The sequence below is a fragment of the Microcebus murinus genome, chromosome 4 (genome assembly GCF_040939455.1).
Source record: "Microcebus murinus isolate Inina chromosome 4, M.murinus_Inina_mat1.0, whole genome shotgun sequence".
Taxonomy (NCBI): domain Eukaryota; kingdom Metazoa; phylum Chordata; class Mammalia; order Primates; family Cheirogaleidae; genus Microcebus; species Microcebus murinus.
This window is the reverse complement of record NC_134107.1, coordinates 86,987,459-87,007,215: the sequence shown is the minus strand read 5'-3', so window position 1 is coordinate 87,007,215 and position 19,757 is coordinate 86,987,459. Positions and strand designations below refer to the sequence as shown.

At 37.8% G+C, this 19,757-nt stretch overlaps 1 protein-coding gene across 1 annotated transcript in view; it reads left to right on the top strand.

Moving 5' to 3' along the window:
• The window catches only part of GUCY1A2 (guanylate cyclase 1 soluble subunit alpha 2), a 315,756-nt gene that overhangs the window by 17,580 nt on the left and 278,419 nt on the right, over positions 1 to 19,757 (top strand). The window contains exon 2 of the mRNA XM_012755961.2: positions 11,683 to 11,744. Coding sequence (XP_012611415.1) covers positions 11,683 to 11,744 — 62 coding nt within the window. The remainder of the gene's footprint in view (positions 1 to 11,682; positions 11,745 to 19,757) is intronic.

Genomic DNA, 19,757 nt, shown 5'->3' with positions numbered 1-19,757 from the left:
AGTCTTCTAAGCAATTCATGCTATGATGGCCATTTTGTGGTAAACAGTTTATTTTGATTAGTTTTTAGTGTAAGCAGATTTGAAGAGAATTTTGAAATGCCAGGGCTTTCACCAACTATCCTGTTTCACAACACCTAAAAACACAAGGCATTAGTGAGATTACTTTTTTTGTTCTTTTTAATTTTCCCCACTTCAGGACTATAAGGGAATGATGTGCTGAATCGATACTCACCATACAGAAAAGCCATTAGCAATAAGTCACATAGGTTTAGAGTTTGCAAAGTATATTTTTAACATACATTATCCCACTCTGAATCATTCAGAAAATGTACAAGGTAGGCAGGGCAAAGGTTATTATTAGGCCCCACTTAAGGGTGAGGAAACTGAAGCTCAGAAAGGAATAGTAACTTGCCCAAAGTCAGGAAGCTGGCAACCACCTACATTTTAGTGCCTGGTTCTCCTATTTCAGATCCTAAGCTCTTTCCACCATGACACCATGTCTTTCAAAATGGCCATGAATAGTTCCACCCTCAATATGCAATATACAATATCGTTCAGTGTAGGCTCCCTATCCTGCCTCTCAAACGTCTTCTGCTTTATGACTTGCTAAGAAGTGGCTGGTAGTAGTTTCCTGTTGGTTTCCTTGAAGCTTACTTCTTTTACTAGTTGTTTAGTTCTGACCCGTGTGATGAGTCCACACAACATAGACCTGTGTTAGAAATGGTAAAGGGCTCTTTCTTCATCAGGGTTCTGCCTCCAGGCTGACCTAGTTTGCCTGTCCACTGTCATGTTTGTGTGCTGCAGGCTTCTGTGGCTGAGGCAGCTATGAGTAGATCGACAAGACCCATCATCACTGCCAACAGCTTAGCTTAGGCTGCAGAGTCTGAGAAGAGCAATGACATTCCCTCAAATTGGATTTCTGAATATAAAGAAAGTCATGATTATCATAAGTATTAAGTTACAGGATTAAGGGTATACATTTCTCTGCACACATTGTATTAATATATAATTGTGTATACCCATACATCTGCATATCTTGCATAACTAAAAAAATTATTAGGAGGAATGAGGAAGCATTATAGTAGTTATATGTGCTCAGATAGTTTAGAGTTAAACTAAGAAAAAGTGTGACTTTTTATGTCATACAGTATTAGTGTTCTACCTGCATGTTTTTTTATCTCCCCTCCCAGAAAAAGTGTGATTGTTCTGTATCTCTAACTTAGGAATCTAGTACATCATAGACACGAATGATGTGACCATCATCATCTGCCAAAAGTCTGCGTATAGTAAGCATGTCTTTTATCCATCTGCATCATCAGATTATAGTCAACACCAGATTCGATTATATTCAGATCCTTATCGAGTTCTCCTTCCACGAGAGGTGGAAGCTGTGGAGCCGGGCAGGACCCACCCTGGGTAGTATTTTGAGGATTTCTGCATGTTTCAGACTCTGAGACTTTTAAACTCCAGGGACTTGCTCTTGTCAGTGTCCTGAAATAATCAGACTCAGCCACTGACTGGTTAAGCAAAATGCCTGTGACGCTTTGGTAGGCATCTGAATGACAATCAACTTATTTACAATGAGTCATAACTGTGAAATCAGTCTCATTACTCGAAGTGTTAATGGTCAGCACATTTCTTACCTGTTCAGGCTGTATGAGAAGCCAAGTCATAATCAGAAATTTGCTTTAATCCATTTAGAGTCAAAGCAAAATGAACATCATGACAAATTATTTAATCCAGTTAGGAGCTTTCTGGTTGTAGGTCGTAGGGGAAACTTTGCCAGTGAGACCTGATGCTCCAAGTCCATTCTTAAGACTCCCTTTTTAGGTAAGATGGTTGAAGAATTTTCCTTACTTTAGAAGTAATCTTTCCCGTTGTGACAGAGGGCCTGTGTGCCCCTTTATAGTATTAAATGTAATGCTTCATAAACTGTCCCCCTTCCCTTTTTTTTCTTATGGGTTGCCCTCTCTAACTTCACCACTTCTCCCATGTCCTTCCTTGCGTGGATCACCTTGAGATATGTTGCTTCTATTGTTCAATGGTCTACTTTGCCTGGAGCTAAACCCTGGCAAATGATTGGATATAATTCTCTGTCATCTACTTACAATTTGTTGTTTAAGTTAGTGCATTTAGGGTTGACAACGTATTTCATTGTTTCATGTGTTAATTTTAGCAGTTAGCTGTCAGGCAGAAATACTACTTCCTTTATTCCCAGGCCCTTGTTCAGAAACACATCACTGTATCTTCCAAATGCTGGAAACAATAGAGAATTCTTTGGAAATGCTCAGTTGGAGGCTACAAAGATGTTTTAAAAGGCTAGAAATTATTTCCTTACACAAGGTCCATTGCTATCCAGTAGGGTACCCATGAGTTGAAAAGGCACTAATTGGCTTTGCAGCATTTACTAATTGTCATCTTTGGGCTGTGAGGCATGCCTGGCAACAGTCCTAGATGTTAGACATGGTCAGTTTAGTTCAATTTAACAATTTTTTTTGACTGCATCATCATCAAGAGATTTATGCATAGAATCACATCATCATGTAGCATTTATTATATCGTATTGTACAGTTTTATTTCATTTTGATCTTTCAACAACCCTGAGAAATAGTTATTCAAGAAATGTCCCTATTTAAAAAAAAAATTGATGTTCCATAAAACAAATGCTGTATCCAAAATCACCCAGTCTAGCCAGGAGTTAATCCCTTTCAACTGTAATCTTCTCTGCTATTGGTAAAGATAGAATGCATTTTAGCTGAGAGGAACAGGTTAAAAGGTTGGCGTTTTGGAGGCAGTCAGACCTAGATTACGTTCTCAGACACCGACTACCCATGTGACTTTGGGTAAGCTTTTTTTTTAACTTCTCTGGATTTGTTTTTCACATTTGTAAAGTTGGGGTAATGGTTGTAACTCTCTTACAGGATTATTATGAGGATCAAATGACTTGATCCATGTCGTGTGTTGGGCCCCGTGTTTGACAGTCAGCACATTGCTGGTTGCTATTACAGCGTTCCACCCAGAAAGCTCACCCTATTTACACTTTGTAGACTGAGTCAGCCCTGTACCATCTGTGAGGTTCTGTTTGGTTTAGGGCTTCAAGACTGGAGCCCTGTCCTCCCAAAGGCTTTTGATACAGCATTACCCATTTTCCTGAGAAAATGTCTAGAAGCAGTGTCATCTTGTCTCATAGCATTTTCATTCAGACTTAGCCACGTTGGCCAAGATGGTGACTAGTGAAGTAAAGCAGGTATCTCCTAAAATCTCCCTAATAAGAAGTTAATGATCACACCAGAACTATTTAAATAACAATAACATGACTTACAGATTTGGGAAAATGACTTGACAACATTATTTTCATATCTATTAAAGATAAAAAAAAAAGGAAACCAGGAATTTCAGTTAGATACATGGAAGCATGTCCTGATGGTCATGAAGATGAATTAACTTACTTATGGAAGTAGCAGCCTGTGAGAGAAAGAAGGTAGGAGACCTCATTCCTCCCCTTGTTGGTGCTCTTCTGCAGCTGTGTGGCTGAGGCAAAACACTTCAACCTTTCTGATTCTCAGTTTTCTCCTGTGTAAAATGTGGATAATTAAATCTGAAACTGATGATGTTGTTGTGAATATCTAATGGCATGAAAGAAGTGATTTGTAAACTGTGAAGTGCTATGCAAACTGAACATGGTGGTATTATTTTCTGGAGTCCTTTGAAAACATCAGAAATTCTTGGATGACTTCCCTGACCGTAGGAAAAGGACTATATAAGAACCCTTTGGATCTATCTCATTTCAAGGAGTGTATGTTTTCAGCTTAAATTAATATTGATAGAGTTAGGTCTTGTATCAAACTGAAATTCAGTGGCTGTTTTGAAAAGGCATTACAGTAAAGTAAGAAAGGGGAAAATCCTTGGAAAGTGAACAAATACTTTGTATAGGAAGACGTAATTATCATATTGATTATATGTTAAGTATATTCAGCTACAACCAATAACTATAATAATGATAACCACTGTGCTTTGCTAATTAGAACATACTCTTAATAAGATAAAGGTTATCAGTTTTGAATCCCTTTATGGCTCAATTAGCATAATGCCAGCCTTCACCCTGAGGTCACTCAAATGTATACTGAGCTCGCAAGGAGAATAGTGTAGATAGTGGATGAAATCGTGCAGATGTTCAATCAGTTTTTCTTTTTTTATATTAAAAAACCTCTATATTTGTCAATGGAAAAGAAGCCAAACTCTGTAAAATAGATGTTTATTCTGAGCCAAATTTGAGGACCATAGCCAGGAGCTACACCCAAGAAGTCTCTTGAGCAAGTGGACTCACTGTGGTTGGATTACAGTTTGGATTTATACATTTGATGGAGACAGGAATTACACGTAAAGTTGTAAATCAATACATGGAAAGCATACATGAGTTTGGCCCCAAAATTTGTGACATCTCAAAGTGGAGGCTTGTAGGTTATAGGTGGGTTTATAGACTCTTTGATTTGTAATTGGTTAAAGAAATGAAGCTTTGTCTAAAGGCTTGGAGTGCTTTAAATTGAGATAAGGAAGTCTGTTAATTAGAGACAAGCTACTGGTGGTATACTCAAACTCAAGTGATTTGTTATGTAAATTATACCTGCAGGTTTGTGTTGCATAGCCTAAGGCCTGTTAATGAGTTACAAATTATATCTACAAGAAAGGTGGGGGCATGATGAGGCCTGTCTGACCTCCCTTCTCATGGTCAGTAACTCAGTTTTAGGGCATCCCCTTGGCCAAGAGGGGGTCCATTCAGTCAGCTGCAGGGGGAGCTTAAGATTTTATTGTAGTTCCCATATTATAGTGCATCTCTAGTTTTTTATTTTTTTCTTTTAGCACACTTAGCACTTTTGCATTTTGTTTAGCAAATTACCAGTTTTGTTTAACACATTAGTGGTGTAGATCACTTGAAATGGCATTCCAACTTTCCTGAGAGGTTGTTACCCTTCTAAAATGTGAAGTTATGACTACCCAGAAAAGGTGGTTTAATCACCAGTATATTCTGACTCTATTTACAAGTCCTTAACTTTGCAATGTTGAACTTGAAAATGACCCTGAGAACTATGAACTTCTTACATGTAATTTTCAGATGGGAAAATGGAGGCACTTTTTTCCCCAAGGTTTCGTACTCCCAGGTGAGGAGATTTGGGCTAATTTTATTAAAAGGTCAGTAGCACAGCTGGGCTTGAAATATAGAGGTCCTGACTCAAAGTTCTATATTTACTTTTTAGTCTTTTTTTTTTTTTTTTTTAATATGTAGTAAGTTTAGTCAGGGGCTGGGAAAAATGAATATTATGTCTGGATATTTAGCAAGATTGATGATTACCATAATTACCTCCCTTTCAGAAGTAGACTAGTTATTTGAAGTGACTTATTATTTTGATTAGTTTTATTAATAAAGTCAGTCATATAATTTGATCCATTGGTGTCTACAGGCCTAGCTATAAAGAGAGGGCGTCTAACATTCGAATTCTGATTACTTTAAGTTATGGAATTTGGCGTAGGGTATACGATAAACAAAATGCTCTCATGTTTTGGAGAAAGTGGTGATCTCCACATTGTGATTTGGAAGACGATGAGAAGGGTTCCTCACCCACACCGCCAATTTCTCTTTCACTGACAAGCCTATTCATCAAAATTAAACTGTTAGAGGTCTGACCATCTTATATAATATAAATCCTACCTTAGGGAGGACTGAGGATAGAGTGTTTGGTGAATGGAGTTAGGATTCCTCCTAAGCACCATCTTGAGAACAAGATACTAAGGGCATTTGAAACTTGGATGAGGGAAGGAAAGGGAATATGCAGTAAATGAGTTTCAGACACCTGTTTTGGGAGTTTAGATTATGGTGGTGGGGATTTGGCCAAGCAAGAAGGGAGCATAAAGGGACTGGGTGCCCCGACGGTTGGGAAGAGATGAGCCAGAGGATGGGAGGAAAGCTAAGGAAGGGAAAATGAAAATGCCTTTAAGAAAACACTTACTTCACGACTTTGCCTATGGCTTTCTGTGTTGATACAGATTTGATTTAAAGAGTGTTGTGTGTTCTCAAGAAGCATTCAATTCATTTGAATACATGTGATTCTTTAATTTTATGTTAACATTAGAAAACTGCTTTCTTATCGAAGACAGTTTCCTGGGGGGAAGAGATGCTCTTTTTGTAAAAGAGGGTTTTCTTACATGTTAGCCACGCGATGTTGAGCAGATCACCCAATGTCTCTAACTTTGGTTCTTTTTAGTGATAATAACACCAGTCTGACTATTTCACTGGATTAGTGTAAAGATCAATTACGATATTATGTATTAAAATGTGAACTTTAAAGTGCTTAATCAAATAAGTGTGTAGCATGGGTTGCAGGTTATGTACTTCCATGCTGGGGTCAGATTACCTGGGTTTCAATTCTGGCTTTGTCCCTTTTTACTTGTGTGACATGGGACAACTAAAACTTTCTGTGTCTCGGTTTTTTTATGTGTAAAATGGGAAAAATCATAACGCCTACTTCATAAGTTGATGTGCAAATCAAAGGAGTTAATATAAGTAATGGGCTTAAAGCAGTGCCTGGCATAAAGTACAATAATAATCATACTAGATGTATTTTTATGTGCATGTCAGCACAAAACTGAATGCTGACTTATTTACATGGGAGTAAATTACTTGGAAATTTTTTAAAAAGCCTCTATGCTTCAAGCAATATAGTGTTTTGTTTATCAAATTCATATTTAATTATAAGCCATTAGTGACAGTTAATAAATGGGGCTATGTTTGAATTAAGCAGTTATGAGTGAACATCTCTCAGAACTTACTTCTCTTGATATTTGAATATAGAGATTCAAGTATCATTAATACTGACTTGTTCAGATAAGGTTTATAGTGGATTGGTCTTATTCATCATGTTTATACCTTACATAAAAAGTTTCAACCATGACTGCATATTAGAAGTAACTGGGTCCCCCCAGGCCAGTTAGTTGGAAAATCTGGGGGTAGAACTCAGGCATTGGTAATTTTTAAGAAGATTCCCCAGGTGATTTTGATGGGCAGACAGAGTTGAAAACCACTGACCTCGAGCATTAATAATTAAATTTATATCTTATAGCACTTAATTTCTGGCCTTAATAGATACTTTTCTCATATTTAAATAAATAAAATGATAAGACTCTTTATGGATTTTTTTCGAAAGGCAGACTTCTTTTTTCCATTAAATCTGTATCTTGAGGGTATGTGCACTAAGCAGAAATGAGAAGTTTGTTTTTAAACTATCTATGGCTTTATTCTTATTTTTTGGTATGACGAAGTGCTGTGTGTATTAAATAGGGATATTAGAATCATCCTTATTTGAAATGTGAAAGGTGGGAGGGACCCTCAAAGGCATCTAGTGGGAAGAGGACACACTTTGAAGCCAGTCCTGGCTTGCAGTGACTTATTCACTTAACTGGCTGTGTGATCTTGTGGTACTTACTTAACCTCCCTGAGCCTCAGCCTCTTTATCTCTGTCAAATGGAGATGCGCGTGTATTTTGTGCGATGACAACTGCGTTTCGTGCTGCACACACACACACACACATCTTGACTCTCTGCCTCCTGCCTGATCCCCGCACCATCTGGCACGGATATCCAGGGCAGGGACTGTGTGGGAGCCTCAGCAGGACTGTCTGAGCCTGCAGGGCCAGCTGCTGAGAACTGCTTCCTCCCACTCTTCAGGGATCGTTTCTCTGGCTCTGTTGGGACTGTTTCGTGGCTGGCTGTTTGGATCCCACGACCTTTCATGAGCATAACGGTTAGTCGGTGGGGGTCAGTCACTGCTAGCCAAGTGCAGTGAAGCTGTTAATGAGAATAGAGATGAAGATGGCTTCTTGTTGTTACATGGATGGGAGCTTTAGGGAACCCTGTCTTTGAGCCCCATAAAATAAGTGTGCAGGACACAGATGTCTCCCTATCCATTTCTTCTCTGTGTTGAGTTGGGACAATAGGAGTCCACTATCTATATTTTAGTTTGAGGAAAGGACAGAAAAATCACAGACCTATTTAATTTTCTTTTTATGATAGAACAGTGAATTCTGTCTCCTTTCCCACTCTTGTCTCTTGGAGCCTCAAGGATATAGAGCTATAAAATTATTAGGCCACGCAGCTCTCCTGTTGTAAATTCTTTGTGTCCAAGGAAGGTGGTTCATGGGTTGTTTCTTAGTAGTTGTGAAGCATAATGCCTGGGGTCTAGACCTTAGCTATGGTGCTTCAATATCCTTCCCATTTGTAGGCCTGGCTTCAGATCTATCCTCAGTCTTAATTTTGAGAATTCTGCTTTTGTCACCATTAAAGATCAGTAAGATCTGGACTCATCTTAATGTTTCATTAGAAATATTTATAAATTTAGCTGCCATCTTCCTAATTTTCCCTCTGTCTACTGGAATTGGCACCGGTTTCTCATTATTAGAAGTATTGGTAGCTTTAGTGATTTTTTTATTTTTTTATTTTTTAGGTGATGAGGATGTTGAAACATTACACTTGTAGAATGGGTTTTCTAACCTAAACCTGTGCTCCTTCACTAGAATTATAAGATTCTTGAGTGTAGGAACCATGTTTTTCAGCTTGCCATAGCTATAACTATCATTTATTATGCACCTGCTATGCACCAGAGACTTTGCTTTAATTATTTAAATTTATTCCCATAAAAATAAAGTTCACATAAGGAATCTTACTTCAGGGAGCTTAAGTAAATTGCCCAAGGTCATCTAGCTAGTGAGTCATAGAGCTTGATTTTGAACTCAGTGTGATCTTAAAGCCTCTTTCTTAAATCATCTTTTTAATCTCCTTAAGGGAAAGGATGGATACACAAAGAGGAATGCAATCTTACCTGTAGAAGGTTGGATGGTACTCTTAAGTAGGGGACAGGTAGGAAGCTGGATTCTTAAAGAAGAGGGTAGAAAATCTGTGTGCCTTCAAAGCCCTTATCCGTTTCCCACTGACCTACACTGACTTGCATCACTGGCATACACGTGCACTTAGTAAAGGTTTGTCAAGGAGATGGACCATCCCATCCCCAAGGCAGAAGTCACCCAATGGAAGACTTTGGACCATTTGTGAGTCTTCACTTCATGCTTTTTATTCAGGTCAGTGAGACAGAGATTTTGTGGAAGATGTCTCTCACTGATAAGGCCATAGGTTGAGGCCATCAGGTGAACTCTGAAGACTGTAGTGAATCCATGGCCACATGGCATTCTGTGTTGAAGTCAGCCTTGGCTTGCAGAAGATCAGGAGATGCTCTACAGGCAGTCCCTGTGCTTGTGGTCTGGGCCATTAGAACGTACCCACTACCTTTGGCAAGCCACAGAAGTGTCCAAATGCTTTACTAACTTGAAGTTTTGTTGGATGTGCCCAGAGAACATTTTCTTTTAATGTATTTGGAAACTATAAATTTAACTCCTGCTGGGAGTGGAAATAATTGCTTCACACAAGAAAAAAGTCAGCTCTTTAAAAGGCTTAACTCCTTTCACAAACATGTGCTTTTTAATGACTGGGAAAATCTTGGTACAAGAAAAAATTGTCCTTTTGTACAAATGAGGTCATTCTGGTCTTAACTGGCCCTGTGCACTCCAGTTCCTGCTTTCTGTTTCCATGTTTTTTGACCAGAGGTTATTGGAAGGATAATCCCTCTGTGGATATTCACTGCTTTGAGAGGCTGTTGCCAAAGGGAAAGTTATCTTTGCTCAGAAACTGCCGAGCTAGTGCAACAGGCCCAGATCCCAAGGGGTACTGAGCCAGTGACTGATAATGATTTGGCTTAGATTGGCCATGGGTTGGGTTGTTAAAGCACACTTTTTATATGTACTAGGACTGCTGGGTCTGCTTCATTCTCTTTAGATTTCTCAACCACTCCAAAGATTTTTCTTTCTTAGGTGCATTCATTTTACTCTGCTTTGATTTTATCCAGAAGAGCAGAAACATCTGTGCCAGTTTGAAGTCTCTTGTTTGTCTTTTTAACCTGATATAAAGGAAAAACAGCTGCTGAAAGAAGTTGTCCTGTATCTCTTTGAACACTGGGAGGCTGACTATTCCTAAAATGAATTTGTGAATTGGTTGGGCTAGTGTGAAGTGTATGTCTGAGGCCTGTGCCCAGAAAGGGTTCTCTTACATGGTAGTTAGTGTAGGGTAAATCTCAGTGTATGCCCCTGATGTAATTTAAGATCACTTTCCTCTAGCTGTAAGATAACCATTGCCTGCCAAGGAGGATGTTAAAAGTTTAAGAGTGTTAGGTAGGCAGATTGTTACATGAATTCTGGATGTTTTTTGTAAAGAGGTGAATATGGAATAGGTTGAAATAAAATTTGGTGTAGACCTCTGGAGTCTCCTTTGCATGATATACTTTTGAGACAGGCACTTTGAAGAATTAGGGGTTGGAAATTGATATTTATTAACTGCTTCTTAGGTACTAGCACCATACTGGACTTTTTCTGCAGATTACCTTTTTAGAGGTACTAGTTGATCAGTAGCAGCCTGTGCTACTGTGCAGTTCATCAGTAGCAGCCTGTGAGATTACCAAGCTACGGTGCTGCCCCACATCTGGAAGGGTTTGTGTTGCAGTCATGGCATTTCCCTAAAGTTCGTCCTTGGCTATAATGGATCAATGTTTTGATCAACATTCAACTACTTTTTTACTGCTTGGTTGTCTACAGGTTTTTATTATGTAAAAAATTCACTCTTGCCACTGAGAATTTGGTTCTTCTTATAACTTCTTAATAACATTTATATTCTGGGATCTTGGTGTCCCTCTCTAAGCCTCCAACTCCAAGTTCAGGCTCTGCTGCCTAAATAGGTCTAAGAATAATTTCTGGATCTGAGATTAAGAAACTTTGTCTTGAACCATCACAGGGAAGAGAGGATTATGAAATTCAGTCATGAGCTGCTTAGGTATTTGCTACAGACCACATTTTTTTTTTTCTCTTTTTGCCCAAAGCACTTGTGACCCATCTAGGAGGCTTTAGAAAGGACCCTTGCTTGAAATCTCTTGAGATGTTGAGGAAATTAGGCTAACTTCTGGTGGAAGTGATGGCTTTGGGGCCCTGGACTGCCTGCTTCCAACCCTATTTTTGCCTTCCTATTTGTGCCCTCAGATATAGAACCAATAGGCAAAAAAGAAAGATCATCTAAGTTTAAAAACATCTCTCATTACAAAGGTGACTATTTTAACTAAATTTATTGTTGCTGGCTAGATCATCCTTGAAAGCCTTGTTAAAACATCAAAGAAAATATTAAGGTATGTCATTTCATTTCTGTTGGCCATTACCTCGTTGAGGTTATACAGCTGGAAAGGAAGAACTATGACCCATGTTTCTCCAGTGCACCCTCCCCACCACCCCCAAGGCCTAGGTTTATTGTAGGCAGGCAGTGAGTATTTTATTGAACCTAATAGCTGGTATAAAAGAATTGAACAAAAATATGGCTAGGAAATACTATCCTACTTGAAATTGGGAAATTCTGGGTAATTGCTGAGTGTCTCATATTAGCTCCTGTGGGGGAAATACATGGCACAATGCAAAATGGGTTAATATTGTAAAATGAAAACTCTCATGAGATAAATCAGAATCTTACCTCTCTGCCTACAATGTTCAGAATGGGAATGGCACTGATTTGCTGATAATGTATTTTTTTATTATTATTATTCTGTAGCCTCAGACGATACAGCAGACTCTCAAGAGGACATTGCAGTATTATGAGCATCAAGTTATTGGGTGAGTAAAAATGGATTTTGGCTATTATTTGGGCAAATTAAAGGTAATTACTCAAGCATAGATGTTGAACATGTGGTTTTCTGCTACCCAGGTCAACCTTATTTCACAGTGGCTATGTTCTCATAGTGTGAGGGGTGTAGGGGCTCTGGGGTCACTTGGAGTAATTTTCTTTGCCTTACCGTGTTTAATTCTTTTGAATGAAATTCCTTTTTGGTGTTGCTTTTCCTTTTTTTCCCCTCCTATGTTTTAACCCTGTCGTTCCACCGTTAGGTCTCATAAGTTTGCCTTGCGAAATAAAATGTGGTAAGTTTTATTGTTACCAACTGAGAGACTTTGGGATTTTAGAATCCTTAAGTTAATTTTAATGGGAATCACTACAAACTTAACACAGGTCAATGAGAGGTATTGGTTTAGCTAGAGTCACATGCTACATATTTTTTCTTTATTATCCCCTATTTCTTGAAATAGTTGTGATATGGTATCAAGTAAGAAGACAGGAATTCAAGGCCTCACCAGTACATAGAATTGTGTTTTTTTTGTTTTTTAATATATTTTTTCTTTCATTTCATCATATTCATAGAATTGTTAATAAGTAACTTTATCTCTTTTGTAAAATGTGATGATGGTAATAATAATGAAATCAAGGATTAGATGTCATGATTAAATGAGATAATTTCAGTAATACTATTTTAGAAACAGAAAACTCCAAAGGAGTATGAGGTACACCTTTAATTGGCTATGGCAGAAAGTAATTGGAAAATACAAAAGCCTAAATTTACTTTCTTATGCAATCTAGCTTTTTAAATTCATCAACATTAGAGACAATGTATATTTTAAATTTACCTTGTTAGTATTTGTTATATACTACAGTGATTTATCTTTGTAAGATTTTAAGAATTTTTGAGGAGTCAAAATTCAAATCCTGGTACTTCTTGAAGTGCTATCAGGAATCAGTTAGCATTTATGGTGAATAGGCATTGCCATGGGGATAAAGACCACATTTTTGGCTATTAGGGTTTAGTGTGATTTTTTTTTTTCGTAAAAAAGAAGGGAAGAACACTTAATGGAAAAATAATCCCACTATCTAGTACAATGTCATATACTTTAAGTGCTCGATGATTATGTTAATTGTCATTTCAAAGGGAATTGCTTTGAAACTTTGTCATACTAATCCTCAAGAGTGCAGTGTAGGAAAAACATATTATTTAAACTCATGAGATGGCTTTTAGTTTGAGGCCATTAGTGATTTTAAACGGTTTATCCTAATGGAGATAAAGAATGTCAAATTAATCTTTCCTCACACATTCTAAAATAAAACTTAATCACTCTCATTGAATTTGATACTTTCAAAGTATGATATTTGGATTAAATTAGTCAATATACTTAGAACAGTTCATTGTATGTGGTAAGCACTACATACCTGTTTGCTCTTATGTTTATTATTGTTATCATTAATATTCTTATGACAGTACTGGTTATCAAACTGAAATCATTCTCTGGAATTATGAATGCTGTTTCTTTTTTGAAATTAAGTAATAACTGATGAAATATTCTCATTTGTAAACTGAACTCTCTCTTCAAAGCAAATTGGAGTGGGACTCTTATAAATGTGATCAAAATAGATAACCAAACTATATCGCTATAATGAAAAGAACATTCTCTTTTCCATTAGTAGGATGGAGTTCTCTTCTGTTATTAATTGCTTCAACTTTCCTTTTCTCTCTGTCTATGTAGACATAGCCTGTGGTGATTCTTTGTTCATTGCCTGAATGGTCTTTTCCTAGTTCTGATCGTTGCAGACATAGTATAATACAAAGAAAACAGAGAATTCAACTCCAGTATAAAGAGGTATCTTGTCCAACTTGATCCATATGCTAATAGGTGTAAGTAGCATATTTTTTGCTTGAGTGTTGACTGACTTCTAGGATTTGAAGTACCTTTGCTTGCTGCCTTTATCTGTACTCATGCTGATGAAGACACAGGGCCTGCTGGCAGCAGTTTTGCCATATTTGCCTTTCTTGACTCTGTCTTCCCCTTTCTTCCCTTTTCCTTGTTCAGCTCCCTCATTTGCCTTTTGGACTCCACCTTTCTGCTTTTCATTTCTTTTTCCAAAAATCAAAAAAGGAGAGCAGCTAATTATCACTGACACATGGACTAAGTATTCACACCGGCGTGTTGTTCCACTTAAGAAAACACAATTCAAGGCTTCTTTTCTCTAACTGAAAAGGAATGTGTTTCTTACAGTTAAAGGGATTTCAGAATCCCTTTATTGAGAATTGGGGATAAATGCTGACAAGCATTATTTTACACATGTTTGGGGAGGTGAGGATGGGAAGGGGATGCTTTCTCTCATCTCTGAAATTGGGCTCACTCAGGCTTGTCTTGAAGTAGCTCAGCTTTTAGGTGTTTTGGGTGGAGGTGATGAATCAGGACAGGTATCAGAGAGTATGAGCTAGCCCATACTATTATTTCCTTTCAGAATATTAAGGGGGTATTACTGTTTTTGTTACATGATACACTGTATAATGTGGAGGTCAGGGATTTTGGTGTGCCTGCCGCCAGGATAGTGTTCATTGTACCTGATGGGTAAGTTTTTATCCCTCACCCCTTCCCTCCCTAAACCTGAGATACTTCACTTAGGATGATGGTCTCCAGTTCCATGCAAGTTGCTGCAAAAGACATTATTTCATTCCTTTATATGGCTGAGTAGTACTCCATGATGTGTGTGTGTGTGTGTGTGTGTGTGTATATATATATATATATATATATATATATATCACATTTTCTTTATCCACTTGTGAATTGATGGGCAGTTAGATTGGTTCCATATCTTTGAGATTGTGAATTGTGCTGCGATAAACATTTGAGTGCAGGTGTCTTTTTGATAGAATAATTTCTTTTCCTTTGGGTAGTTACCAGTAGTGGGCTTGCTGGATTGAATAGTAGGTCTACTTTTAGCTCTTTGAGGAATCTCCATATTGTTTTTCATAGAGGTTGCACTAATTTGCAGTCCCATGAACAGTGTATAAACATACATATTTCCCTGCATCCATGCCAGCATCTGTTTTTGTTGCTGTTTTAATAATGGCCATTCTGACAGGGGTAAGGTGGTATCGCATTATGGTTTTAATGTGCATTTCCCTGATGATTCGTGATGTTGAACTTTTTTTTATGTTTGTTGGCCATTTGTCTATCTTCTTTTGAAAAAATTCTGTTCATGTCTTTTACCCACTTTTTGATAGGTTGTTTTTTCTTGCTGAATTGTTTGGGTTCTTTGTAGATTCTGGATATTAGTCCTTTGTTGGATGTATAGTATGTGAATATATTCTCCCATTCTGTAGGTTGCCTGTTTGCTCTGGTGATTACTTCTTTTGCTGTCTACAAGCTTTTTAATTTGATTAATCTCCAACCATGGATCGTCTTTTCCTCTCCTTTAAAACTCTGTCTTTAAATTGGCTTTATTTATCAGAGCTCCAGGATTGTATAGTTCTGCTCCTTGAATTCTTATACTGGTTGCTTATAGAAACTCTCTGAGGCTTTTTTCATCTTCCAAGACAGAAACTTGAATGCAGGGAGCAGCTGTTCAAAGGTCACAGATGGAAGGAGGGATTGGGAGGAGGTAGCTGATGGGGCTGCTTGCCAAGATGTGAGATAGCCTCCTGGTACCTCAGCCACTTCATTTTAAAACATTTATTCTATTCCTTAATTTATCTATTCATCCTTTCATTTATTTATTCATAGAGCTCTTTCAAGTTGGGAAAATGAGTGCTAAAATAATTTATTCATGCCATGTGATAAATCTTCTTTGGGTCATCTCCACTGATGTCATCATCTCTCACCAGGAAATTCTGGTCTACCTTTCTACTTAGTTTTGTGGCTTCTACTTTTGTCACCCAATAGTGTATTTTCACTACAGCAAAGTGATTAAAAAATTAGATTACGGCACTTTCTTCCTTGAAGCCGATGGTTCTGGAATGTTAGCATGCATCAGAATCACCTGGCAGGCTTGTTAAAACACTGAGAGCTGGGTCCTGCTTCCGGAGGTTCTGATTTGGTAGGTCCTGGTGGGCGCAAGCACTGGCATTTCTAACAGGTTCCCAGGTAATGCCGAGGCAGCTTGTCCAGGGATCACGCTTTGAAACCCCTGCTTTAAACAATATAACGGCTTATTATGGTGGAATAAAATCTGAATTCTTTCTATGATCTGCCCTCTGGCTTACCTCTCTAATTTTATTCTTTTCCACATCCTCTCTTCACTCCATTCCAGTCTTTTTATTTTTTTATTTCAGCATGTTATGGAGGTACAAGTGTTTAGGTTACATATATTGCACCCCCCCCCGCCAAGTCAGAGCTTCAGGTGTGATCATCCCCCAAACGTTGCATATCTCACTCATTATGTTTGTGTATACCCATCCCTTCTTCCCCCCTCCCAACTGCCTGACACCTGATAAATGTTATTTTTGTGTGTCCACTTAGGTGTTGATCTGTTAATAACAATTCGCTGGTGAGTACATGTGGTGCTTGTTTTTCCATTCTTGAGATACTTCACTTAGTAGAATGGGTTCCAGCTCTATCCAGGAAAATACAAGAGGTGCTATATCACCATTGTTTCTTAAAGCTGAATATTACTCCATGGTATACATATACCACATTTTATTAATCCACTCATGTATTGATGGGCACTTGGGTTGTTTCCACAACTTTGCCGTTGTGAATTGTGCTGCTATAAACATTCGAGTGCAGGTGTCTTTTTAGTAGAGTGTCATTTGATCTTTTGGGTAGATGCCCAGTAGTGGAATTGCTGGATCAAATGGTAGATCTATTTGTATTGCTTTAAGGTATCTCCATATTGCTTTCCACAGAGGTTGAACTAGTTTGCAGTCCCACTAGCAGCGTAGGAGTGTTCCTTTTTCTCCACATCCACACCGACATTTATTGTTTGGGGACTTTTTGATAAAGGCCATTCTTACTGGAGATAAGTGATATCTCATTGCAGTTTTGATTTGCATTTCCTTGATGATGAGAGATGTTGAGAATTTTTTCATATGTTTATTGGCCATTATTCTGTCTTCTTTTGAAAAATTTCTGTTCATGTCCTTTGCCCACTTTTTGATAGGGTTGTTTGATTTTTCCTTGCTGATTGTCCTGAGTTCTAAATAAATTCTAGTTGTCAGCCCTTTATTGATGTGTGGCTTGCGAAAATTTTCTCCCATTCTTGGGTTGTCTGTTTCTCTCTTGACAGTTTCTTTGGCTGTGCAGAAGCTTTTTAATTTGATCAGGTCCCATTTATTTATTTTTGTTGCTGCTGTGATTGCCTTTGGGGTCTTCTTCATAAATTCTTTGCCTGGGCCAATGTCTAGAAGAGTATTTCCAGTGTTTTCCTCTAGAATTCTAATAGTTTCACACCTAAGGTTCAATTCTGTTACCCAGCATGAGTTGATTCTTGTGAGAGGTAAAAGGCGTGGGTCCTGTTTCAGTCTTCTACATGTGGCTATCCAGTTTTCCCAGCACCATTTATTGAATAAGGATTGTTTTCCCCAGTGTATGTTTTTGTTTGCTTTGTCAAAGATTAATTGGCTATATGAGGATGGTTTTATATCTGGGCTCTGTTCTGTTCCACTGGTCAATGTCCCTGTTCTTGTGGCAGTACTAAGAAGTTTTAATTACTATAGCCTTGTAGTATAGTTTGAAGTATGGTAAATTGATACTTCCCATTTTGTTTTTATTGCCTATGATTGATTTTGCTATATGGGGTCTTCTCTGGTTCTGTTGGGTTCTCAACTGTACTAAGCTTAGCTTTAGGGCTTTTGCATGCATTGCTCCTTTTTTATGGAATGCTCTTTCCCCAGATGTTAGAAGGACTTATTCTTTTCTTTACATTTAGGTCTCTGTTCAAATGTCATCTTTTGAGAAAAGCCTGTCCTGAGCATGCAATCTAAAGTAACCCTCTGTCCCCTACTTCAATCTCTAACCCCAGTCATTTTCTATTATGTTACCCTCTATTATTTTTTTCATAGTGTCTGTCCTTATATTATATCTTACCTTTTATTTGCTTATTTATCTTGTTTTCTTTTATATTCCTGCACTTTATAAGTGCTTGGTATACAGAAAGGACTAGCATTTCTTTTTTTTTTTTTTTGCAATGATGGTGAATGAATGAATAAATTGCACACTAGAGGTATATGCTCAGACTTTTTAGGAGCATAGTGGATAAAAGAGTAAATTATGCTTGGGAAGTGGGTGCACAATGAGGGGTTGAAATAATCTCCAGAGTCCCTTACAATTCTAAAATTTATGGTTCTATTATCCAAGGCCCTTTTCTTTATGGCATACATTATTCTGATATATCTGCATAGTTTTCCATTTATGCTTAATGTTCTGCAACTGTGTGTCAATTGGTCTTGTGATAAATTTTGATTACTAAATAAATGCTACTAAATATGCTCATTTGGAGAGCTGCTTGTTCATGTAGCACACAGTCTTCTTTCCTCAACCTGGAATGAGTAAGAGAGCATTGAATGTGCGTCCTTATGCTAGTTGCTCTTTAACTTGAGCTTCTAGGGAGTGGACTAGTTTTCTATCAGTGTCGGGTGGAAGGAATAGTGAGAAGCAGAAGGATCAGTAGGAGACAAGCAGGGTTCACTTTAGGAATTGAAAGGGACTCGGGATGGAGGAATATTTGTTTATGATAGCATTTTTCTTTTCTGATTTCATCCTTGCCATTATCTTGTGCCCTTTCTTCTCTCTGTATGCCTTTGTTGGGGAGAGATTGTGCTTTGAAGGTAGACATGTAAGACTCACTAGACTTAAAGTCAAGTTTTGCTATTGAATAATCTTGGGAAGTTTACTTAAAATGCCTGAGCCTCAGTTTTCTCATTTAAAAAATGGGCATAGTAACAGGGTTGAGGGTGAAGTTTAAATGTAATATTAATGATAACGTATTAAGTTGCATAATCATATAAATTGGTCAGTACAGTGCCTGGTACATCAAGGTTGTCAATATATTGGTTGATTTATTATTAGTACTATTGCCATGTTTCCCCCAAAATAAGACAGGGTCTTATATTTGTTTTTCCTCAAGAAGACACCCTAGGGCTTATTTTCAGGGAATGTGTTATTTCTTTTAAGTACGGTACAACAATCTACATTTATTCAAATATAGTTAAGTTATCTTCTTCTGGAACATCATCATAACTCTCCAAATCCCGAATTCCATCCTGAATTTCTTGTGACTCTATTTCCTTTAGAACCATTGGCCCCAATCTTTCATACCGAGCAGTAGAGCTCTCATGGGGCAGATGAGAAGGGCTGCTCATCTTCTTTACCGCTCAGCAACGAAATGCATGGGTTGTGCAGATATGCTGCGTAGCCACGCCCATCACTAGGTCTTATTTTCGGGGTAGGGCTTATATTGCGCATATGCTTAGAAATCCTGCTAGGGCTTATTTTATGGGTAGGTCTTAGGTCTTATTTTTGGGGAAGTATCTGACTCTAGCACTCAATTTTTGTTAATTGTCTTTCCTTTGTCTTCCTGTTGTATCTTTTCCCTATATTCCCAGGATCTTTAAAAGTTTGGAAATCAGTTGTTTGGCATTAGGAGTTGGGCATGCCCAGTTCATGTTCCAGCTACAGTTTTCTTCTTACAGAGAATTCCTTTTGCTTTGGATTTTTTTTTTAACTTAAATTTCTGTCTCTAGAGTGTTGAACCCAACTGCTCTTACTCATGATTGTACTGCATGACTCCTACTGGTCTACAGCTCACAAAAATGGATTACTATGGCAGTGTAGACAAAGGAGAGATTTCTTTAGTAAACTATCATGGAAAATACATGATAATCGATTTTTCTGAGATATAATGTTCACTTATATATTTTAAACAATAAAGCATAAGGAAATATGTATTCAGAATCACGCCACTCATTTTATACTTTTTTGCCTGAATAAGCATTGTTGTTTTAATATCATGGGTAGGGCTGCTGCCAAACTCTTGTTAATCTGGGACACCATTTACTG